Source organism: Pteropus vampyrus, unplaced genomic scaffold (assembly GCF_000151845.1).
Source record: "Pteropus vampyrus isolate Shadow unplaced genomic scaffold, Pvam_2.0 Scaffold2, whole genome shotgun sequence".
Classification (NCBI taxonomy): Eukaryota; Metazoa; Chordata; class Mammalia; order Chiroptera; family Pteropodidae; genus Pteropus; species Pteropus vampyrus.
The window spans coordinates 4,940,921-4,967,227 of NW_011888783.1; the positions used below are offsets into that span (position 1 = coordinate 4,940,921).

Here is a 26,307-nt window from a genome sequence, read left to right on the forward strand (position 1 = left end):
AATATTTGCCTAAATCGTTACCTCTTTTATTTCATCAATATTCCTATTAATCTTCAAGTTCCTCTTCAACTGATGAGCTGTTTTTACTTTTAAATAATGTTGGAGTTTCTGTGTGGATTCCAAAGTCTGACTACTCAAAAAATAGTATGGTTTTATGAAACAGAGCTTTTCATTATACTAAACATAAAACTGTAAAGCTATGATCTATTGTAAAGCTCTTGCATATAGTTTTACTCTAGAGAATTTCTAATTCTAGTTTATCCTCAAAATTAGGGTCCAGATGGTCCTCCCGGTCCAGCTGGAACTACTGGGCAGAGAGGAATTGTTGGCATGCCTGGGCAACGTGGAGAGCGAGGCATGCCTGGCCTGCCAGGACCAGCTGTGAGTAGCTGCATTGGTCAATATTTCATTTCATTATGTGCAATAGAATTTGTAAAGAGAGAATTAATTAATTAATTTATTTATTTATTTTGCTTAATAGATTTAAAGTCTCTTAGACACAAATTCTGAGTATCTTAAAAACCTTTTGACTTTAAATGTCAAATTTTTAAGTACCTTACAAAGTCTTTGAAAAATGTATTTATTTAACCTTGGGGCTAGAGAAGTAGACAAATAAGGGTATGGATTTTTGGTGACTCTAAATCTTTCTTCAAAGACTAAAAATATCCAAGGAGCTAGAGAAGGGGGATAATCTCCTGCTGTGTAGGTAGCCTCTTTTTAAATAAACATACCTAACAAAAACATCCATATTTCACAGTTCAGAGAGTAAGTTTTCATGAACCATCAAAGGGAAGAAGTAGTTGAGCTAAAATGATACTGAGTGTGAAAGTGGAGTGAACTATGAAGGACTCTGAAAGTAATCTCCTGTCCCCTGGAGGGTGCTAAGAATCTCATATTCCCTGGAGTATGGATAAAAGTTTGACTTACTATTAGCTTTGAAGAAAATAAATTTTATAGCTGGAAGTTTACATGTTTGAGAATCAAAATAAATGATGTTTTATATGGAATGTTGACAGAGCTGCTGGGACTTTGGAACTAGGGACATGTGAGTAAAGTTCGGAAGTGAGCCAAAGACCTGGAAGTAAAATCTCTCAATAATGAGACAAAAGTGACAGGATATAGAAATAAAATGAGCAGACAAAGCAGAAGCAGATAAGGATTGGCATGTCTTACTAGTGATGCACCTTCCAGAAGGGCAGCCACAATTGACCACCGTACACAGGATTAGCTGGTAGCAAAGGATCCTTTTCAGTTCCTTTAATACTTCAAGATGAGTGTGATAAGAAGTGGGCATGCCTCTAGAAAGGCACCACAGTGACATGGATGTCACGGGATAATGGATAATTATTACTGTAGAAGGAAGAACTGAGCCACCATTTGAATAAACATAGCCTTTATGTGAACTGGCATTCTTGAATTTCTTCAGAAGTGATTGACATATTTACACTTTATTTCAGGGCACACCAGGAAAAGTAGGAGCAACTGGTGCACCAGGAGATAAAGGACCACCTGGACCTGTGGGACCCCCAGGCTCGCAAGGCCCTGTCGGGGAACCTGGACCTGAAGTGAGTACTGCAGTAAAAGTGACTTCTCTCATTATTTGGATGTTATGGGGACTTTTTTTTTTTTAATTTAGAAATTGTTTTAAAAGTTTACAAATCGATTGTACATTTTACTTGAGGGAAGTTTTTTAGCAATGTTATTTGATGTACTCTGCTTCCTTGGAGAGTTGATTGAAAGATGATATAAAGAAATGGTAATAAAATAGGTGCCTTTGCACCTTCATCTAGTCTGGAACCAGGTATTTTAGTTGATTTAGGTTGTTGCCGAATTGTTTTGAACGTGAAAGGACACATTTATCCCTGTTTTCCCTTGTTATTATTTCATTCTGTTAATGGGATATTTGTCAAAATTGCCAGGTTTTATGGTGATAGGATTAATATAACTATTACAATTTGTGAAAAGGGCAAAGTAGAGATAATTTTACCTAAATATCACTACAGAGTAACATTATTGATGTCGTGTTCCCTATATCTTTTAAAAAGTAATTTAATATATAAACACAGTTATTTTATTTTAACTTTAAGGATAGTATTTGGATAAGCTTCAGAAGTAAAATTGAGAAAAACAATTTACTGACAATACAAACAAAAGATAAAATATCATGAATGGAATTATTGTATATTTATTTCAAAGGATTTGAGGATTTTTTCCTTTTTTAAACTAAAAAATAAAAATGAAGAATTTAGATTAAAAATATATTAATTTTACAAGCAATTTAAAGTAACAGAAAAGAGACAGAAGCCTTCTTTTACTGAGATTTCCACAAATACTAATTATAGTTTATAGAAGAGAGGTTAAACATGTTTTACTTTTTCTGGTAATTGAAATGAGATTTTTTTTTTATTACTCGGTTAATTTATTTTTCAAATATGTTTCTGTTTAGGGTCCAGCGGGTAACGATGGCACTCCAGGACGGGATGGTGCTGTTGGAGAACGTGTAAGGGCAGTTTTGTTGATTAAAATTTGGAATAATGTAAATTTGAAATCCTTGTAATACTAAAGAGCAAAAAACTACCCTTTCTTTTTATAGCTTCAGTATAGCCCTGATTTTTCTGAAAGAAGCGACCTTTTTTGTAATGTCATAATTTTGGTTGATCTTGTAAACGAAATAACATTTGAATACAAAACAAAGTGAGGTGACATTTTTTTAAGAGCAGGAAAGCAAATTGCTTTCATATCCGATACAACGTGAAGGCTTCAGAAGAGAATATTTATGAAGTCTAAATTTCGAACTCTTTCACAAAAGTATGGGAGCAGAAATAGAGCTGTGACATCAACATTTCTCTACTTGCCTCCTAAAGTGAATGCCCCATGAGGAAACAGATGATGTGACTTTCTAAATATTATATATTTCATAATGTGTTTTTATATTAGACATATATTGAACTGGAAATATACCCAACCTTATCCCCAATGTTCCTATGGGCTGTCACACAGTTAGTTGTCTCATACTACATATCAGTCCATGGAAGGCAAAAATAGCCCCCTCTCCAACATCCGTTATGATGTAATGACTCTTTTCATAATAAGAGTCCATCATGTAGCAGAACAGACTTTGAAGACAGACAGACCTGGATTGGAATCTTGGTTCCTTAAGTAACTAGTTATTTGATCTTGAACACATTTTCTGAACCTTAGTTTTCAAATATTCTAAATATGATTAATACTTATATCATTGGGCATTTGTGTTTTAAATCACATGTTGAAGGTATCTAGTAGGTACTCAAAGAAAGAGGAAGAAAGAATTTGGGGAATCTTGAGGTAACTCCTCCTCATCTACTGTGAAGCTAAGGAATGCATGTCTTATTGGCATCTGAGTTTTTCCCTTGGTCAGTCTGTATTGTTTAGTGTATTAGTCTTTAAAAATTTTTTTGATGTACTCCTCGATGTACTCCCCTGATATAATTTTGAAAACTGTGAACTCCTATGCAGATTTTAAGTTGATACGACATTTTATTTTAACCATAAGTATAAATAGTTGCAAAGGAGGTAATTGTTCATAATATCTAAGTATACATGTGCTTTCAGTATATTTCTTTCAAAATTTTGAAGTTGCCGATTTAGCTTATTCAATGTATTATTATGTCTGTACTCTAACCTAATTGCCCAAGTTTATCCTGGTTGCCAAATTAATCAGTCACATAAGACAATTTCTGTCAGAAAAAGAGGTCTGACTCCGTTAATTATGTTAATCCATGTTCATATAACAATCATCTCACTTTTGACTTCTTAAGGAGACAAGATTTGGAGCCCTGTCATAATTGGGTCACCTGGATAAAATAAGGGCAGCCTCTTTTTTCCCAAATACCTCTTTGCTTTATTCTTAAGTGAACTGTGCATTCTGGGAAAGTCCCTTAGTTTGGTGCCAGAGGTGTTTACTTTTGGGGGCATTACACCATAATAAAATTGCAGATGGCACGAAGTCTGTTTTTCTTTCATAAAATGGGAGAAGAGTGATAAGTTAAGAAGTAGGGAAAGATGCTCCCCAATTTTCTGAAAGAACACGTATGGAGTTGAAAATCTGGAAAATATAGAGTTGAAAATCTGAAAAAGTGGTTTCCTTAAAATTTTCTCTGTTTGTACACTCTTTGACAAGTATTTGTTTATCCCAAGTATACAGATACCCCTGTGTGAAGACTGCTGATTTAAGAAACATGCTAAATTCTAGAGGTGATCACTCCTATATTCCAGCAATCTAGTAATAGGGCAAGAGTGAAGGGAGGGATGAAGTGTAAAATTGGGGAGAAATAAACTTATTCTTTTCAGTTCAATTTACTAATAAGTAAATAAAGGAAATGTTTAAGTAATATAGAAGTAAAATAATAAATAAAAATGTTTTTTCAAAGGTACTTTTTTTCTCATCTTGGATAGCATGAATTTCCAAACACCATTGTTTTATAATAAAGTATTTAAAAAATAATACCATGGTTATTCTTGACAGGGTGATCGTGGAGACCCTGGGCCTGCCGGTCTGCCAGGCTCTCAAGGTGCCCCTGGAACTCCCGGCCCTGTTGGTGCTCCAGGAGATGCAGGACAGAGAGGAGATCCGGTAAGAAGAGTCAATTTCACACTGACAGTTATAAACAGCAGTATTCTATGTAATGAGCTGCATATCTGCATGCATACAATCAAATTTCGAAGTTGATTAAAGGCTCGAAACAAAGAAACAAATGATCAATTATGAGTTAATTTTGTATTAGTCTTAGAGGAAAACATTTGATTCTAATAGGTATTCGAAAATTTTGATGCTTTGATTTTCATCACCTAAAAATGTTTTGGCTTATGGGAAATCATGTTAAATTTAAACAAGCGATGATATCTTACCATAATCAACTAAGGTAATTATTCAGTTAAGTCAGTTAATAAAATTGACTATTGAATTGTCATTGGAGTTTTGTGAGCACATTCTTATATATAGGGACATTAGCCTGATTTTAATCAATTAGCCCTAAGAGTAGACATAGATACAAGTAAATATATATTTATGTAGTCTCCAACTACAAACACATGTTTTTTGAATTCTGTATCTATATAGTATATGCATATTTTTTTACATATTAATTTTTGTGAAAATTTCTTCTAGGGTTCACGGGGTCCTATAGGACCACCTGGTCGAGCTGGGAAACGTGGCTTACATGTAAGTTCTCTGTTTTTCCTTGAAATATATGTCTTCTTACATAAAATATGCTCCCAAAGAAAAAGTACAATTTAAAATTCACAAATGAAAAGTACCAAATTTCTCAAGCTTTGGACAAAAACATTAATTTAAAATAATACCTAAGAGGTCATATTTGTTTTTATAATTTTTACATTGTTTTTCTGATTTTAAGTATGAATTCTTTCAAATAATCTTTTAGAGTCACAGTTGTCTCCCAAAATAATAGGAATAATAGTGCTCTTCTCTCAAAGATTTTCTAAAAACCACATGAAAATAGTTTAAAAGCTCTTTGTAAACTTGAAAAGTGCTGTTTAAGTATTACGTTTTATTTTCAACTAGACCGCTCTGCCCATGTTCTGATCTTTTTGCTATTTGCAGTTGTTTCCAGGTTAATGATTATTATACAGATGTCTTACCATGAATAAATCATCTCGTATAGGCACTTTACTAGGTCATGGTTTTTTTACACCCATTTTATAAATTGGTATCTATATTCATGAAGAAAACATTTGAGCCTTAAAATTAGGGCTTATTATGAAATCATAATTCTCAGTTTTGATGAGCTTGACTGAAGATTTCATAGTTACATAGCCTGTCAAGTGAATGGTTTTCTAACAATTACAAAAACAATGTGGTTTTGTTTTCCATGATTAAATTAATTTCGTTAATAATTTAAATAGGCGCTCTCTGGTTTAGTTATTTTCAATTATGAAATTTTGGGGCAATAAAAAAATATCTCTAACATTATGAAAACATTCAGACTGATTTTAGTATTTAAATTTATATTATTATATACAGCATGAAAAGTTACTGAGATATTGTCTTATTTTTATTATGGAAGGATTTCCATACTGTTTGACGATTAGGATATCCAAATTAAAATTTTAAAAGAGAACCACCCCCCCCCAAAAAAACAGGAACAAAAAACTAGAAAGAAAAATTAACCCGATGGGCTATCTGTTTGATATCTTCATTCTCCACAGTCAGATTGAGGTAGTTTCAATTCTCTTTTAGGAAAACTTTAAAGACAACAGAAGCTGCCTGTATATTCGGTGACCCTAGCTGCTTGTCAATTTACTGTAAACCACAAGCCCTCTGGAGCTGCATTTATTCCCCCAACACTTTAAAAAAGAAAGAAAGAAAGAAGCCTGAGACTGATCAAAATGATCGGATAATTTTCACGTCTTCTCTTGATGTTGCTTCTATCCCATAATAAGTTGCTTAATTATTGCTTTTTGTTTAGTTTCTCAGGATCAGGATTGATAGATTTGGGTACAGAAATTGCCAATATGAGGATAACAGCTTCTTTGTGTTTTTTATAGAGGAGAGTGGCTTAATGGTGATATTGCACTTGCATTATCTCAGACAAGTTCTTGCCAATTATTATTTCCCCCTGGTTTTATTGAGATATAATTGACATATAACACTGTGTTAAGATGTACAGCATAATGATTTGATATATGTATGTATTGTGAAATTATTACCACAGTAAGTTTAATTAACATCCATCATCTCACATAGTTGCAAATTTTATTTTATTATGGTGAGAACTTTTCAGGTCTACTCTTTCAGCAACTTTCAAATATGGTCAATTTTTTAATATAGTCCCAGCCATCATATCTAGCTAGTTTATCTGCATAAGCAAATTTAATACGCATTTTATTCTTAAAGGTAACATAAGTAAATAAGAACTTATGTTTTAATTTAAAAGAATCTATGTATAAGGTGGCACTATTTTTACATAACAATATCAGCCAAAAATGTGAAATAATAGTCTCTGGAAAATGTTTCAGATAGGCTAGATCAAACCTAAAAATACCTCCTTCTAGTATGAATGTAAGATAAACATTAAAAAAACTAAATCTTTAGGAAAATATTATGTTCCTTGAGAAAAATAAATAAAGATTGCTAGGTCTAATTCTAATTAGGTAAATAAATATGTTAGTTCATATAAAATATGGTATTCAAAATTATAGTAAATACAATTGTGAAAGGTAAAATTGTAGTAAATTGTAGTCTCGACAGGCCATATCCATGCCATGACTGTATTTCTAGGGACCCCAAGGACCTCGTGGTGACAAAGGTGATCATGGAGACCGAGGTGACCGAGGTCAGAAGGGTCACAGAGGCTTTACTGGTCTTCAGGGTCTTCCTGGGCCTCCTGTAAGTAATTTCTTTAAGTATTATTTGCCGTTCATGTGAAAATACACAGATAACTTGACATGAGGATTTGTCTTTAAAATGGGTGGACTTTTTGTATCTTATTTTTATTTCAAAGAACATCTTGATGAATAATTAATTACACAGCTGCCCAATATAAGCTGTAATTTTGTAGGGAAGAAATAAAGCAAAAGGACATATACACCATTACTCCTACAGTTGTCTTTAGTATTGGTCAACTCATAAAGACATTGTAGACACTGATGACTTTATGAAAGCAGTTTATGCCACTAATGTCAATGACAACACATTTTAAAAAGCTGAGACTAGCAGAATGTAGGATGTAAATATTTTGGTAACATTTAAAAATTTTTTCCTACTTAGGGTCCAAATGGTGAACAAGGCAGTGCTGGAATCCCAGGACCATTTGGCCCAAGAGTAAGTAACAAAACTTAACAAGTTGCAGATGTAAATATTTTCAGAGAGATACTGCTAGTGCTTGAGTATCATTTTCATGGATTGAAGCTGGGATCACCCAGGTTCTCTATTGCTGGCAGCAGACATATTAGACAAATCATTCAGCACAATCAACTTATGTAGAAATATCTTGAAATATGATATATTACTTTATGGCCCCACATTTAAATATCCTACTTAGGGTAAATACATTCATCGGTTGATTTTCTTACAGATTTTGTAAACATAATAAACATTTCATGTTTTTTGAATGTAGAAATATCCAGTAGATTAAATGATTTCCCACCTAGATTATTCTACAAAAATAGTTGCCGAAACCATAATCAGTTACTTATGAGTTATTGTCTAACAATTTACAAACATCTGTATTGGAGCAGTTCCATAAGGATAAGTATGCCAATATATTTTTTAAATTGTTTGAAAAATGCTAAGTAATTACTTTTAACCAATGGAAAAAGGAAGATTCTACTATTTCTTGGACCACCTTGATTGACAACTTGAAAATCAATCATTTAAAAATATGTACAATAATTTGGGAGGTAGTAAGGGAAAGTGTTTTGCTGAGAATGTGATGAATCATATGAAAGAAGTACAATATGGAATGACAGAAGTATTTACACTGAAAAGATCAGGGAGACGTTCACAGAAGCAGCTTTTGAGACCTACCCTTCTTCTTATGTTAAAAACCAAGACCAAGCCAGTCAACAAAAAAAAACCTTTTTTTTTTTTTTTTTGGTAGAAAAGTCTTTTTAAAAAAAAAAAAAGCAAAGAATTCATTTGAAGAAGAGCATTCAATGCACAGAAAAGCTATTCAGGGATAAAATGTTTTTCTATGGGACTTGCATATGGATGAAATTGTTCAGTTGGTTCATTTTCTTACTCTGTGTTAAATGAAATTTCTATTAAACTCTCGCTCCTTGAGGTTCGCTCCTAGAAATTCTGTATTAGTATTAAGCCTACCTCTAATAGGTCATTAATGTAGTAAGACAATTGGCAGACATTTAGGAAAATCATTAGAAAGAATTTCTGCTGTGTTTAAATGCAATATAAACAAATCATACATAAATTTGAGAATTAAAATTGCTAGGATGGGATGAGATTCTGGGGTATAAGCACAGAAATTTAATTTATACTTATATCAAACACTTCAACTTCTGTCATTTTCTTAATGTTAGTTTATTGAATTTCTAGTTAAGTTTACAATACATGAGATTTGATAAAGCAGCTCCTACTAGTAAAAGTAGATGACTAGTCCAGCAAAGCTTTTAACTTTTACTGGTCTTTTACCATTCATGGATGATAGAGAGTTTAGTAAACATTAGAAAGTGCCGGAGCTCCATTTATTAGTCATTAGGAATCTGAATCTGAGAAATCATTGTGATAGCTCCATAAGGAAAATAGTCCTTTGATTAGAGAAAGTCATTGTGAAAGTTTTCTCACAGCATCTAAAATATAGCTTTTGTTTCTTATAGGGTCCTCCTGGCCCAGTTGGTCCTTCAGGTAAAGAAGGAAACCCTGGGCCTCTTGGGCCTATTGGCCCTCCCGGTGTGCGAGGCAGTGTCGGAGAAGCGGGACCTGAGGTAAAATCACAGGGGTTTGCATATAAATAACTCCGCTGGTTCTCATAGCTTGGATTCTATCCAAGGAATATCTTTGTAGCACAACAGACGAGAGATGGAAGGAACTCTGAAAACAAACCTAAAAGTCACACAAGGCTTGTCTGTATAAGTAGCTATTTCAAATATTGTTAATACAGGTTATTCAGAGTATATAAGATTAGAGTCCAAGCTACCTAGGCCTTGATTTCATGTGATACCAATGAGAGTGAATAGCAAGTTATGATTGTGTTTATAATGAAACTTATGAAAATGTTGCTTTGCTTTAAATGGCAATATATTAAAGGTGAGATTTGATGAATGTAGTCATTCATGAAAATGCTGGAAAGTGAAGAGTATGAAAGTAAAGTTTTCTATATTGAAAATGACATTCGGAAAAGATTTTGATTAAAACTTTTCATTAAAAAATTCTAATAGTATCAACTTGAAGATTATGTAAAGCTATAAATTATATTAGAGTCTGGCTTCCCAGGTCTTTGAGAAACATCCTCATATATCTGCCATGTATACATGTATATGTGTGCATGTGTATATATGAATTTATGCTTCTTTCTTTGGTGTTTCTTTCTCTTTGGTCTTATTTACCTTTTCCTCTTTATTCTGTCTCTGCCCTTATTGGCAATACCAAATATTTGTTATTTGGTCAAAAAGCCTTATATTTCCTGTCGTCAAAAGGAATATTTCCTATTTATTTCTCTGTGAATGAACAACAGCTACAAAATTAGAATAACTCAGACTTACGTAGCTCTTGATTGACTTTATTTTGTAGTTTAGTAGTCCACGATAGAAAAAAAAAAAAATCTCTTCCCCCAAGATTAGAATAACAGAATAACAGAAAGCATGGAATCATGATAAGACCGTTAAAAAAAATGATTAAACAGTCTCTTGAGGGTGAGGATGTATTGGCACTCAAAGTTGAAGCGACTTGTCCAGAGCCATATAACAAGTGACAGAGCCAGTATTAGAACTCTAGCCTTCTGCCTGCCAGGGCTGTTCTCCCCATGTGAGGTGTGGACCACGCATATCTTCAGGCTGTTAGCTGATTCTCTCAAGTTGCTGAGTTCTTCTTGGGAAAATGCAGAAGGAAATTAATAAAGAGGATCCATTTCCTAGCCTTTGCCACTTTTTCACTCCAAAAGTTCTTATTTAGCAAAATAGAGCTCTTTATTTTTGTTAATAAAAAGGCTAAAAAAGAACATTCTTCAAATCTGTTTAGTACAGAGAATTTTGATCTACATCCTAATTAACACATATAAAAAGACTTCCTGTGCTTTTCCTCTTATTTGGAAATAGGGGGAAATTGTCTCGTGGGTGTCTCTTGTGGATATTTTCTTGATATTGACGTGTAGTTTTCTAGAACTAGAACCCACAACTCCTCTGTGTTTCCCCTTTCAGCATCTGTCCACAAATTCCTTTAAAACATTTTAGTTGTGCCTTGCCCAAGATCATTTGAAACTGAATGTACATATCTACATATTTTTAACATAAAATATATTGCATCTTCAAGGTAAACATCAGAGAGAATTTTTTATGCTTTGATCTTTATGTAGCCCAGATGCTGATTTACAGATGTTGCCTGAAAAACAGTTATGCATTATTTCTCATCCTTGGAATGTTACAGGTTGGCAGGCCTAGTTAAAAGAGGACATGAGTCACAGTTGTCTTAGTATTGTCAAATTGTGGTATTACATTGTAACTCCCTATGAACCAAGTCCCATTAATGCCTTTTGTTCAATAGAAAAACAAAAAGAAAAAACATGTTAACTATATTTCCAATGTTTTAAAAATTAGGGTCCTCCTGGCGAACCTGGCCCACCTGGCCCTCCTGGTCCCCCTGGCCACCTTACAGCTGCTCTTGGGGATATCATGGGACACTATGATGAGAGCATGTCAGATCCACTTCCAGAATTTACTGAAGATCAGGCAGCTCCTGATGACAAAAACAAAACTGACCCTGGGGTCCATGCTACCCTGAAGTCACTCAGTAGTCAGATCGAAACTATGCGCAGCCCTGATGGCTCTAAAAAGCACCCAGCTCGGACTTGTGATGACTTAAAGCTTTGCCATTCTGCAAAGCAAAGTGGTAAGTAGACAGCTGCCCATTGAGCAATGTCCTTGTTTCTGATTGTGTTAATTCTCAACTAACTGCATTCGAAAAATATTTTATTGACTACATTCCAAAAATATTTAGTGACAGATACAAGAGATAAAATGGTAGACATGTCACAGAGTTTGTGGTTTAGTGGTGGGGACAGTCAATGACATATAAAATTATAGGATGAGATAGGTATTGTAATAGAGGACATAGCCTATTAGTGATCCAGTTTCCTGATGGTAATTACATTTCCATCCAGAAGTCTTAAAATATTGGTAATTTTGTGATGATATAAATGTAGAAAATATTTGCTTAAGCAAGGCTAACATTTATTTACCTACATGACTTCTTAGGGATTTAATATGCTAATGTATATTGTTGGATCAAGAGTAGAATAGTTTATTTCCCAAATTTATTTGATTATGAAATTCCTTTCATATAGTTTAATATTCTGTGAATATCACTTTAGGAATCTCCACTGGCAGGATTATGTTACAGTGATGTTCTAAAGTATTTTGGAATTAGTCTTTCTGTCCTAGTTGCATAAACCATGCCTAAAGTTTACATCATTCTGCCATTTTGATTAATTTGACAAGACTTGGAGAAGAAGGATTCTAGACCATAGGAATGAGCTATGAAATGCTTAAGAGTTTCAGTTAACTTTGAAATAACATTGACAGGGATAGCTAAAATTATCTTTGAAGATGAGACAATTAGATTCTCAGCTCTATGCACTCCACTACTGTGCCCTCATTTCTTTTAAAATGCAGTTTTTCATACACACATATAATATACATGTAATTAATATACCACATGTAATACATACACAAGCAAATATGTACATATAGAAATATGCACAAATATATATTTGTTCGTGTATTTATGTGACTTTATGTCCAGCACCAAGTACAAACTTGGTATATAGCCTGTTTCAAGAATCTCTTATATATGAGATCAATTTTAAATAGGGTCAGTGAGATAATTTATAGCATTCTAATTGTAGTTCAATTCATAGACTTACTTTATTCACAGTTTTGACAGTACACGATTTTATTACATTCCAATTATAATTTGCTTTAAAATATTGTCTTTATAAGTTTAATGGGAACACATTCATTTTGGCAAAGCTACTTAATCACTGAATTATCTTTTTTTGATATAGTGTTCTCACCTATAAAATGGAGATAATGATATTTCTTTCACTTGTGTGTTTTGAGCCTTAAGTACATGATTTGGCAAAGTGCCTAAGAACAGTGCTTGACATGTAGAAAGGACCCAGATTCATAATAGTTACTTTTCTCTCACTGCAGAATATTTCCTTAACTGGATACTCTCTTGTAAAAGAGTCCTTAATCAATGAGTCTTGTTTTAAAACTCTCCATTAGTTCTGTTAGAGACTTATAACCATGTTTGAAATTCGCTTTATTTAGTGAATGTTTTTATTTTGGAAAATAGGTGAGTACTGGATTGATCCCAACCAGGGATCTGTTGAAGATGCAATCAAAGTTTACTGCAACATGGAAACAGGAGAAACATGTATTTCAGCAAACCCATCCAGTGTACCACGTAAAACGTGGTGGGCCAGCAAATCTCCTGACCATAAGCCTGTTTGGTATGGTCTTGATATGAATAGAGGATCTCAGGTAATTTAATACGCTTTATTATTATTATTATTTTTTATTTAAGACTATGCGATTGTTTTTTTTTTTGGTCCAGATTTATCTTAACATGTTTATTTTAAAGTCATATATTTTCATTAGTTGCAATTGTATTATCATTACTTAGACAGTTTTACTAGGAATTAAATTAACATAAATTTCGAATGATAACTTTCCCATTGATGGAATGTAGAAAAGTAATTATTTTTGATTAGCTCGGTTAATGCATGTCACACTGATGTGGAGAATACTTGTAGGGATTTTGCCACAATTGAAAGACGGGGATCATATTTACTATCAGGAGACATAGGTGACTTGTACCTGGATCTCTTACTGACTTTTGCAAATTAGCAGTTCATTTAACCTTTGGAGCTTCAGATTTTTCATTTTAAAGTCAGGGTGATAATATTTATTTCATAGTCTCCCTGTGAATATAAAGTGCTTGCTATAGTATCTAGTACATGGTAAGTTATAAATAAATATTAGATAATTACTATAATAGTATTTTAAATCATTGAATCACTTTGTAAACATTGTAGTATTATTTAAATTTAATGCATTTTTATAATTATATGAATTCTGTTAGTATTTCTCCGAGTCCAGTCTCTTCTATATTTCTTTTATAGTCTAGTACTTAGAATCTCAACCTGCCTTGTCACTTCCTATTTCAAAATGAGTATTTCATTCTGGATTTCTTTATGGCAGCCTCACTCTGAAATTTTCATCTCACCTCTGTGTCTGATCTTTCCTCAGAACTCATGTTCATAATAAATATGATGTGCAGACACATGGGTGTGTGCAAGATATATTAGAATCTACCATATTTAATGAGCAGAAATTTTTAAAATTAAAATACACCCAATTGAAATATAATTTAATTAATACAATATTATGTAAAAAGCTCAAAAAGGAGCATTAGAAATAAAGCTAAAAGTAGAAGATGAGTAGGAAAGAGCCTCGAGGAAATTATTTTTAATTATTTGTTTTTAATAGCTAATGAAAGACCTATAATTTATATTTCCTACAAGTATATAACTGTTGGGTTAAAAAAAGATTTTATATGAATAGTCAAGTCCTTATTATAATTAACAATAAAAGCAATGAGTTATTTTAATTAAATATCCAAGCCAGTGCTTAAGTTATATAACTTCTAAAAAGTAATATTTTTTTTAAAGAAATGGAGAAGCAGATTTAAAAATACTTAAACTTTCACTGGTGAGTTATAATTTTCATTGGTTTCTTTGCCTCTTGTTTGAGGCAGTAAAGACAAAGGTTCTTGTTTGTGATTATTCAGAACAATTTAAAAATATTTGTATATGTGTAGGTAGAATATCTTATGTGAAAGAATAAAAGTAATACTCTTCAAAATTGATTTGTCTGAAATAAACACACACACATGCACACACACACACCCCACTGTGAAAGCCTTCAGTGTTACATATAACAAAGACTTTTTTGTTTTTCTAGTTTGCTTATGGAGACCACCAGTCACCTAATGCAGCTATTACCCAAATGACCTTCTTGCGCCTTTTATCAAAAGAAGCCTCCCAGAATATTACTTACATCTGTAAAAACAGTGTAGGCTACATGGATGATCAAGCTAAGAACCTCAAGAAAGCTGTGGTTCTCAAAGGGTCAAATGACTTAGAAATCAAAGCAGAGGGAAATATTAGATTCAGATATATAGTTCTTCAAGATACTTGCTCGGTAAGTACTTTTGATCTATATTAATTTGAGAAAAAACTATTTGTTAAAAATACTGTTATGGCACTTGAGATGGGGTAAATTTTACCCTGTATTTAGACACAACGGTTTGTCCATAGTTGTTCTTTAGAATAAACTTGAATGTGTGTTAGTATATGAAGCACAGTAGAGGTTTTAATACAAAACAATAAAGGATTGGATCTTTGGGATCTGATCCAGCTCTCTTGCAAACTTACTTTGGCTCTCCTGCAAGTAACTTAATTTATTTAAGCTAAGTTTCATGCTTTAAAATTCTTTGATTCTAAATATAATCAATCTGAGATACATTATATTTTTCACTGATCTGTATGTCTTCCCCCTAACATATCTATATATAAAAAAAGAAAGATATTTAATGATGAATTATAGTTTCGTTTATGTTGTCTGTGCATATTTGGGAAGTTGCAAAAGAACAAAGGTCATTTCCTCAATTTAAAGCATGAAAGAAATGCCTGTCAGTCTTGCTAATACCTCACTTTGTTAGCAGTGCTCTTAAGTGGTATTCTTAAAAAAATCATTTCTTTTGCATTATAAAAATAGGCTAGGATGTTGCAGCCTAACATCTTTGGAAGAATTTGTATGTACTGTTGACCCATTGCATAATTTAATTCCAGAAACGAAATGGAAATGTGGGCAAGACTGTCTTTGAATATAGAACACAGAATGTGGCACGCTTGCCCATCGTAGATCTTGCCCCTGTGGATGTTGGCAGCACAGACCAAGAATTTGGCATTGAAATTGGGCCAGTTTGTTTTGTGTAAAGCAAGCCGAGATACATCGACAATGAGCAACACCCTCACCGTCAATGACCACCACCGTTCACAAGAACTTTGACTGTTTGAAGCTGATCCTGAGACTCTTGAAGTAATGGCTGATCCTGCATCAGCACTGTATATATGGTCTTAAGTGCCTGGCCTCCTTATCCTTCAGAATATTTATTTTACTTACAATCCTCAAGTTTCAATTGATTTAAAATATTTTTCAATACAAGAGTTTAGGTTTAAGATGACCAGTGACAACGACCACCTTTTAAAAAAGTAAACTGATTGAATAAATAAATCTTTGTTTTCTTCAATTTATTTCAAAGTAATGACAAAGTTGCTTAGTATTTGTGAGAAAATTTCTCTTCCTGGCAGGTAGCTTAAAGAGTGGGGTATGTAAAACTATAACACATGTTTATTTCACTTGGCTGCAATTTGAAAAATAGAAAGTAGTGCCCTTTTGTGAGCTCTCATTCCCAGATTATTAATTAAAAGTGAAATCAAAATGTTTATCCTTGTGATTGAAACTCTCATGCATGCCTTGATATTGTAAAACTATTATAGAAACTCTTTAAAGAGAATCTTGAAAAAATAGTTTCTCACTGTCTTAAATGGAATTTTTAAATAATATATATTCAATGGAATTTCTTGAAAACAAAGTGGTCTTAGATTTTATAAAGTGTGGTAAGTTTAGACTTTTTTCTCTTTCAAAGTTAAAATTACCTTTCCCTCTTGACTCAGTCTATCAATACAGATAGAAGTTACATGATTTACCATTGGATACATTTGCACCTTCTTGTTTAAGACATTGAATGCAAAAAATTTACACATACAGCTTTATAAACATGTGTCCAGGACCCAAAGTTGAGAGTCTTCCACATGTACAGTCTCATCATCCTGGAGCCTATATGATGAAGAAAATGATTTAGAAACTCGGAGCTGTGGAGCTAACTCTAAGCAAATGTGATGATTGGAAATAGAACATTTGGCCTCTGAACTCTCATAGGAAAAATGACCCAACATTTCTTAGCATGAGCTACCTCATCTCTAGAAGCTGGGATGGACTTACTATTCTTGTTTATATTTTAGATACTAAAAGGTGCTATGCTTCTGTTATTATTCCAAGACTGGAGATAGGCAGGGCTAAAATGTATTATTATTTTTCCTTTAATGATGGTGCTAAAATTCCTTCTATAAAATTCTTTTAAAATAAAGATGGTTTCATCAATACCATTTGTGAAAGCATAACTATTAGACTACCCGTTTCTGAAAGAAGGAGCATTGTTCCAGTGCCTTTTCCCCTGTTCATCTGTCATACTGTATCTAGAATGTTTTGTAATATCTGCACGTTTCTTAGATCAGAATATGTAGGTCCCCTTGTGTTTCAAGGTTTTTTTTTTCCTTAATTGCATTTGTTGGCTCCATTTTTATTTTTTCTTTGAAAATAAACAACTGGGACCATCCCAAAGGACAAGCCATGCATACGACTTTAGTCATGTATCTGCAAAGCATCGAATTAAATGCACGCTTTTGTCACGTCAATGATTTTTGTTTTGTGGAATTCCTTTAAACATATTAGATCCATTTCATTTCCAATAATGAAAAGTAAGGTGTTGTGGTATTCTGTTTTCCATTTGTTTAAAACATAAAACAACAATTATCTTCCACTATGTATATTACTGGTTTATATATGAAAATCAACATCAATCATGAAGGCAACATGACACTAATTATCATTGTCTATGCCCTTAAAAATCTCAGGGTAGTATTATTGATAAAAAAAGAAAATCAACTTATTTTTCATGGTTGAATAAACTGTGATAATAAAACATATGTCTCAGAGTGTATCACATATGAATTTAGCCTAAATGCTTTCAGAGTTTTATTTCAATAGTTATTGAACAACATTGTTTTTCCAAAATTGGTTATTATTTGAGCTCTATATCTTGAATTTGAATATTTATATATCTAAAGACATTTGTGAGTTGTTTTATTAAAACTTCTTTTTGAGTTCAACCTAAATAGATTGTATAAGCTCAGGTATATCAACCAGAAACATGCATTGATTCTCGTAAGTCAAAAAACATAATAATCTCCAACTATAGAAATATTCTTATTTAGAGCTCAGGAATGTACAATTAGAAGACTGCCTCAGATAATTTCAAAGGCTCTCAAATTTCTTGCCTGAATTCTAGTTCTATAGGTCTCATTAGACTAGTGGACTTCTCTACCTTCATGCCCAACAGACACCTCAGACCTTACATGCTCAACAGTAAAATAATCTACATCTTGGGAGGATGGTGACATTAATTATCAATTTATTTAAAAATACAAATGAAAATTTCCAAAATTAACTTAAATGAAGAAAAATAGCAAAGAAAGCACAATGATCAAAAAGTCCCAAACTCATAACATACATTTTGGCAAATTATGACTAGGTTCAATATATTATATTCCAAATTGAAAAGGGAGTCAAAGAAATTATAGAAAACATTCCTCTCAAGAGAATGGTGTTTTATAGCAGAAGGCAAGTGTAAAAAAATCTGGGAGAAAAAAATGATTGTAACTACCATACTGAGAGTTTTTATCCCGTTATGAATAAAAAGCATCTCATGATAATTTTTTCTTTGAAAGTATGAAGATTTCGGGAGAGACTAAGAATGATCTCTTAAAAGCTAACTTGGGGGCTGAGGCCAAACAGCAGCAAACCAAGGCAATGATGCGTCAGTGAAAAACAAAAGCCCGTGGAACATGGGGCATGCCAGTAAGTTGATTTGTTTTTTATCAAAATGGCTGGCTTATGCAAGGACAGCTTTTCTTCTCAGCCTCCTTTATCAATGCATCATTTTCTCCAATATAAGTGTCAGCATTCCCCAAGAATCAGTCTTTCTCACTTAACCTTCATACTCAATAGTCTCTCATCACCAGCTCTTATCCAGGCCCATGGCTTTACTTACTACCTATATGTCAAAAACTTCAAAAGCATATATACAGCCCCAATCTCTCCTTGGAGCTCAAGAAATGCATATATAAATATTTAACTCAAAATCTTCATTGAGTTTCAAAGGTACTTGTAGCTTAGTAGGTTAAAGAAAATTCATAATATTTCTATCTCAAAGCTGACTTGCGTTCTTTGTTCCCCTTTGTTCCCTCAGGTAACAGCCTCATTATCCATCCATTTAGGCAGGCTAGGAACCTGGGAGTCATTTCTCCCTTACCATTCCAGAATCCTAGTATTGCTGATATTTTCAATTTTACCTAAATGTTCCTCAAGGCCATACTCTTCTCTCCATCTCCAATGCCACCATCTTAGTCCACATTATAATTATTTCTCACCTAGGTTCCTTCAATAACCTTCTAGTAGGCTTTCATGCCTCCATTCTTGGCTTCTTCTGATCCACTCTTGCCATGAGAGCCAGAGCGGTAAATTTAAATATAAATCTGAGTATGTAATCTCACTCTCTCCCCCACCCAACACAAGACACACACACACACAGACACACACACAGACACACACACACACACACACACACACACACACATCTTTAAAAGCTTCAGCCGTATCTTCTATAGCTTTTTAACATTTTTGTTAAATTTAAATTTATTTCAATGACATTGGTTAATAAAATTATACAGATTTCAAGTACATAATTCAATATCACATCATCTGTATCTTGCATTGTGTGTTCACCACCCAAATTCAAAATGGTATTTTCTTGAATAAAGACAAAAATTAAACTCTACGAAGCTCTGGCGGACTTGACCTCTGCCTACTTCTCATGCTTTATTTTGCCACTATCATTCTTTCTACTTTACACACAGTGAATTTCTGTCCATTTTCTAAAAGCCAGATTCCTCATCACGTCAAAAGTATTTGCATATGTATTCCCCTTGCCCAGTTTACTTGCACTCATCAGTTAGAACTCTTCTCAATGCTACATCCTCACAAAATTCTACCTAGATTCCTCATTCTTCACTACCACCCAGATTAACATTCCCTGTTGTAAATTTTCATGGCATTCTGTACTTTTCTTTACAAATTATGATGCTTTATGTAGTTGTATGATTACTTGATTAGTGTCAGTATTCTCTATTAATTTGTTACAAGGGCAGGGACTACTTACAAGGATCCAATATACTGCTTGATATTTGTGTTTGTTCAAAATACATGTATTGAGTGAATAATGAGAAATTATATACTATGTAACTAGAAAAGTATATTTAGAGAGTATTTGTACTTGATTTTTGTACTAGTGTGAAACATGTATTATTATTACTATTGTATTATTGTTATTATTTCTATTAGTATTATGGATAGAAAACATAATAGATGATTCTATCCACAATGACAATAGAAACATACAACACTAAGGACTAAAGATGACAAGAAATTTCTAGAACTTGACTGAAAAAAACTGTTAACACTTGACTGAGATATGTAAAATAAGATAAAAAATGGAAATAAATATGCCTATTGTCACACAAAGAAGCTCAATACTTAAAAATTTAATTATTTTTTTCTAAATTGATACAGAAATACAATTCCACTCAAAATCCCTATAGGATCTTAAAACATGGAACATTACAAAACCATTCTAAAGCTCATTGGAATAAAAAATGTGTAAGAAAAGTGATAAGGAATCCCCTACAAAACCAAAAATAATGAGTAAAAATGGGTCACTGGCTCTACTAGATATAAAAAATATAATAAGAGCTACTGGAAATTGTGAAAAAAGAGTATTTAGAAATGAATCCATTTATCTATATTAGAATTTATAATTAAATTAATTCTCATTTATTCAGTAAATGGTATTACAGAAACTTGAGACATTTATCATTTTAAAGCATGTTTTCTTTCTTAATCTTTATACCAAAACATTTTCCAAAAGGACTAAATATTTCAATTAAAAAATTCTTTAAGTATATTACCATAAAATTTTTTAAGTAGTTTAATAATCTTGGAATGGGAATGAAAATAAATATGTAAATAATAAAGTAAAATGTGAAGGATCATTTTCGAAAGTACATTTTAAATTTACATTATAAAACTCTCAGGTGTGCTCAAACTGGGAAAAATTTTGTTATGAATATGACAGAAAAGGCTTAATATACTTTGTCTACAAAAGCCCTTAGGAACCAGTAAGAAAAAACAAATAAAAGTATGCAAAATCCTACATAGATAACTCACAAAAGCCATAATACAAAGACCAATAAACATGTGGAAGATATTTAATATTGTTAGAAATGAAAAATGCAACTGAAAAACTAAGATATTAAATTCTACCTGTATTTGACAAATACTAAAATGTCTGTATCAGATGTAAAAGAAAATGCAGGAAAATGTTTATATACGTTTTGTTTATTTTTTTCCACTCGATATAGAAAGTATAGTTAAAGTCATTTTTTCAAATTGGTTTATTCAGAGTTCCTGTAAATGTGAGAAAGGAGTGTGGCCCAATATAAGCCGCAGGTAGGAGAAAGAACAGGATACACTAGGGTATCTTCTAGGATTGTCTATTTTTCTGGATGACAAGTAACAGATATCATTTGTAAGCAAATTCAAATACAGGTATTAAATAGAGTGAAACTTAAAACCAGTGTGACAAAATCAACTTCACAATGGTGGCAGATTAATTTAGACTACACCCATCTGTTGTGGGTGCATGTACGGATGTTGGTATTTTTCATGTCGAATGTAAAATGATTATCCAGTCAATGCTACAGGTGGTCACTCTATGCTTTATATGCTGTTTTACCATTTAGTGGGAAAAACATAACACATCAACTGAATTGAATAACTACATAAAAGCCTACTAGAAGGCTACCTTAACGAAGTATGCATGGCAGAACCACAGGACTGAGCCATCTAAACTAGGCTGGGATTTGAGAGGAGAGAAAGCAAGAAAAAGTTTTTTCTTAATGAGTCTTGAGGGATAAATACAATATCTTGAGCAATGGAGGCATACCAGACGTGAAGAACAAAATAGATCAAGGCACTTAAAAGATAGGGCTTGTTTGGGAAACTGGCCATGGCAGTAGATTACATGCAAGGGGCTGTTGGGAAATAAAGAATTAGGGAGAGATATCATGAAAGGACTTTTATGTCAAGCCAAAGAGATTGAAAGTTATTCTGAAGGTTTTTCGTTTGTTTGTTTGTTTGTTTTTAGGAAACTATTTTTGGCTCTTAGCTGAGAATAGGGCATTTGTGGCTATCACAAAAATTGGGAAATATTCTAAACATTTTGTGAATGGGCCAAAGATATTGAATATCTTGCATGCAGGTCAATCTCTTTGAACAAAATCTGAAGTACCCAAAATGTCAATAGAACTTTTACTGCCAGATACTATAAGACATTAATTTGCATATTAAAAAGATCACCTTGGCAGCAGTACTCAAAGAATTTTTAACATGAGTGAGACTGAAAACAAAGAGATTAGTTAGAACAATGTTGGAGAAAAGGAGACAGGAACTAAGTCAAGGCCACTGTGGATAGAGAAAGAGAGATGGATTTGGGAGATATTTAAGAAATAGAATCAATAGCATCTGATGAAAGAGTGAGGGAGTGAGGCGTCAAGAAATTTAGGATTATTCTCAAGTTTTCTGGCTTGGGTAGCTGGATAGAAGATGATGGCACTTACTAAGATAGGGAATAGAGAACAGGCTGAGGATGTGTGTGATATATTAGTGGAGCATCCAGGTGGAGATAGGTTGGGGTTATACTTGAAGATATGCAAGCCATCAAATTGAGGATTTAGAGCTTTGAGGAATGAGATCACTCAAAAAAGTTGTAAAAGGAGATCAGTGAGCTAGGACAGACTACTGGGGAACCCCGATGTTTAAAGGGAAAAGACAGAAAGAAGAGAGCTCTATTCCTATCACTAGGAATATTATATTACTTATAGAATCCTGAATCTTGGTTGTTAAAGGTAACCATAAACTTCAGGGAAAAAAAACTTGAAGCCACCTCTGATGCTATAATCCAGTTCATATTCTCATTTTTGCACTTTCATGACTAAACTCAAGAAAACCAATAGAACAAGTACAAAGAAAGATGAAAATTCTGGTTAAAAATCAATCTAGGCAAATCTAGTGAGGCTGTTATAAGGAACCCTAAAGATGTACTAATTTAGCATAATCCTATATAATTTATACTTTTAATTTTATGCTAGATTTTATTTTTTGCCATCAATGGACACCTCAAATAAATTTAATTCACAATAATGCCTTACCATGAGACTATCTTACAAGTAAAACAAAATGAAACAAAATGAAAAACAAAGATTGCATTTAATTTTATCAAGGAATATGATTCACCCACAAGTTAGGGCTTGCATACCAAAAGCTTATGATATAAATAATTATGGTTAAATGCCATCAGTACTATAAGAAATTGGTTTGCACATATATGAGGTAAAAAAATGTAAATTCAAATAGTAATAAATAGAGGAAGATAGAAATGAAATGTTAATGTGAAAATTTTTCTCAGCTGTTGAAAATGTTATGAGCTAGACCTTATAATGAAAGGCAGCTGGAGATATGAAAATCACAATTGTTAGCCACTTTAATGAGAAAAATGCAACAGCAATTGAAGACATCTGTAGTCAAAATGTAAGCCCTAAAGAATCACATAGGAAGCTGCTGTCCAAGCTCCTCCCTGAGACATCTGACATGTTTCTGTGCATAATGTGGGTTCTTACAAGCAGTGATTGCCTTTATTCCTTCAAGTCTGTGCTCTTGATGACTCCACCAAAGACAGTCTCCAGGTGGCTTAAATTCAAGACAAAATTTGAAAATCAGACCCAAATCATTTTTATCAGTGATACCTTCTTTCTGTTCATTTTCCTCTCTGTGCTCATAGCCCTTGAATTAATCATGACCTTAGCCCTTAAAAGTAAATCCTCCTTTTCTCCATTAAAAGATACAGGATGCCAAAGCAGACTTTCGGTGATGCTTCCTCCACAGCCTCCCTTCTACCACATGCACATCATATTGTCCTTTTCCCCTTTCTTTGGAAGTTTTGCTCCCTAATGATTTCGTCTGGAGCCAGATGATTTCATCGACCATCTGTATAAGGATGATTTCCAAATTTACTTTAGCCGCCCTTGACCTAGTATTTCTCCAGTCACACATTTTATCATGTTCAACCACCCTTCCAAATAAATCACTGTCTTGTTGAACTGCCACGTAGAAAGCCGTGAGTAAGACTGGAGTTGTGTAATTTTCCACTTAGTCCTTTTTTAAACAGAAACGCCTCTTGTATGACTTTTGATGTCCTCCTTTTGTTGTCCCCATTTTCCCCTCTTAACCTAATTTTTCCTGGCAAGTATGTCTACATTCTATGATGCTTTCTTTAGTCCAGTCTGAAAAAAAATGCCCTCTGATTCCTTGCCAAGTTTCTTTAGTCTTATTTCCTTCTTCTATAAAATGAAGATTCATCCTTCTTCCATCCACAGTAGATGTCTCTTCATTGACTGTAAATCTGATCCTGTCTCTCCACACTGCCCTTGACCATGAGCTCTCCTCAAGCAACAGTATTCCAGTATTGAAAACCTATATACGGCTCTATATTGAAAAGCATATTTAAAAAAAATAAATAAAGCATCCTGTCTTGTTATTCTGAGTTCTCTGTATCAGACTATATTCTCAACCTTATCTCTTATACCACCACATGAAACCCATGCTCCATCTGAAACTGGGCTAATTAAAATGCCCAATACACGGCATAACTGCACATCTTTCTTTATAGTATTTAGGTGGACTTCTCTCTCTCCCTAAAAATGTTCTATTACTTAAAGTCTGCTTGAAATGCCACCCTCCTTATATAGCCTTTCTCGAGGGCCTCCAAGTAGACAGGATTGTTCTTTCTTGTGCCTTTCTAGTACCTCATATCTCTCGAGTACAACTTATTATGCTGAGTCTTACGATATGCTGTTTTCCACATTTCATGGGATCTCAATCTCCTTGAATTTTCAGGAGCACCAAATTCTGAGCCTTGCATTTCATAGTTGCTCAATAATGTTACTGAATTGAAATGAATGAATTTAGATAGCTTGATTTCTTCACTGTCCCATGGTCATCGAATAATCATTCCTGCTTCTATTTTTCATCTTCTTTTGTTTCTTAGTCTGAAATGGCTTTCCTTTTCTCCACTATTTACCCAAATCTTGCCCCTTCTTTATTGCACAACTCAAATTTTTATCTTCTTAAAGAAGATTGTCCTGACAACATAATCACTGACCAATTTCTTTTTCTGATCTACTATTGATATCTCTTATGATTGGCCCAGCACAATTTAACACTTAATTTTTCACCATTCTCAATGCTTTTGCATCATTTCATGTGGGTTCAACTTACCTATTCTAGACAACACATTCCTAAAGAGTAGCAATCATGCATTATATTTCCCTATAGTGTTTAATAAAGTGCGTAGCACAGAGTAGGAACTTGTAGTAGATAATGTGTTGCTCCACCCATATTTTCTCTTCAAAGCCAAATCATCGATCCATGAGTCCCTGGGAATATCTGTTACTGTGAACTCACAGTCACCAAGACTGCCTTAATGAAGGTAACCCTCATTCCTTTCAGATTCTAGCCCACAGCTGATTATAACAACTATGAGGGAACATCTCAGTTGTGGCCCACTGTAAAGTATAACTCTGAGGAGCCATCTTAGTTCCAGAGTTTCTTGTAGAATTGCCTGAAATCTCAGTGTTGATTGCATGTGGGCCAGCTTCCCTTCTCTTCAAACTTGCCTTTCTATATCTCCGAGATGATGCCTCAATAAATCTTCTACACATAAGTCTCTATCTTAGAGTCTGTTTCTGCAGAAGCTAATCTAAGACAGATCTTAAATCTCGTTATTTTCATTCTGACCTATTTAATTATGGAATGTCTCATTTGCAGAATTGAAACAAGCATATCATTGCTTTCACATCATCACTAAACTGGTGTGAAATATAATAATTCCCATTTAAAAACTTTATGAAACACAAAGAGCCAGAATTCTGTTAATAAGAATTACGTCAGATGCCAAGTAATTCCAGTATTTAACAGATGCCAAGTAATTCCATGCATTTTAGGGAAAACATGAATTTTAAAGGGAAATATGTTTTTGAACACGGTTTAGAGAGATGATTTTAAAAAAAGGAAGAGCAAAAATATCATCAGAGAAAAATTTGTTTAAAAATATTGGACATAGATATTTTTTTATCTATTATATTGACTCAACAAATGATTCATAATATTTCTGAATACCTTAATTGAGGCAGACTGGGAAACATAAAGATTTGAGGAGCAATTTCATGGATGCTCTGTCATATAGAACGTTTTCACCAATATTGTATCAAGCTCACTTAGTGAGTTATGACTCAATGGAGAGTTATGTCTGAAAGGAAAATATTTTTCACAGTTTATGACTCACTTTTAAAAATAAGCACATTCCTCTATGATAGAACCTAGACAAGTAAAATTTTAATATAAACTAGATAAAAGTAAGTTAACTTTGATGTGATTTCTAACTTTGAAGCCATTACTTCTAAAAAATAGTTTTCTCTATATTTTTCCTAATTATTACCA

At 33.3% G+C, this 26,307-nt stretch overlaps 1 protein-coding gene across 4 annotated transcripts in view; it reads left to right on the forward strand.

Annotated features, from left to right (window-relative positions):
* The window catches only part of COL5A2 (collagen type V alpha 2 chain), a 134,125-nt gene extending 116,565 nt beyond the window's left edge, over positions 1-17,560 (forward strand). For 3 of the 4 annotated variants that reach the window (XM_011356281.2, XM_011356290.2, XM_023528951.1), the window contains 12 exons: positions 274-381; positions 1,458-1,565; positions 2,447-2,500; positions 4,505-4,612; positions 5,147-5,200; positions 7,277-7,384; positions 7,766-7,819; positions 9,331-9,438; positions 11,266-11,557; positions 13,025-13,212; positions 14,695-14,934; positions 15,585-16,049. In XM_011356281.2, coding sequence (XP_011354583.1) covers positions 274-381; positions 1,458-1,565; positions 2,447-2,500; positions 4,505-4,612; positions 5,147-5,200; positions 7,277-7,384; positions 7,766-7,819; positions 9,331-9,438; positions 11,266-11,557; positions 13,025-13,212; positions 14,695-14,934; positions 15,585-15,731 — 1,569 coding nt within the window. In that variant the 3' untranslated portion in view covers positions 15,732-16,049. Of the gene's footprint in view, positions 1-273; positions 382-1,457; positions 1,566-2,446; positions 2,501-4,504; positions 4,613-5,146; positions 5,201-7,276; positions 7,385-7,765; positions 7,820-9,330; positions 9,439-11,265; positions 11,558-13,024; positions 13,213-14,694; positions 14,935-15,584 lie in introns of all 4 variants that reach the window. The other variant, XM_011356273.2, reaches the window with a different exon arrangement.
* Positions 17,561-26,307: the final 8,747 nt, after the last annotated feature.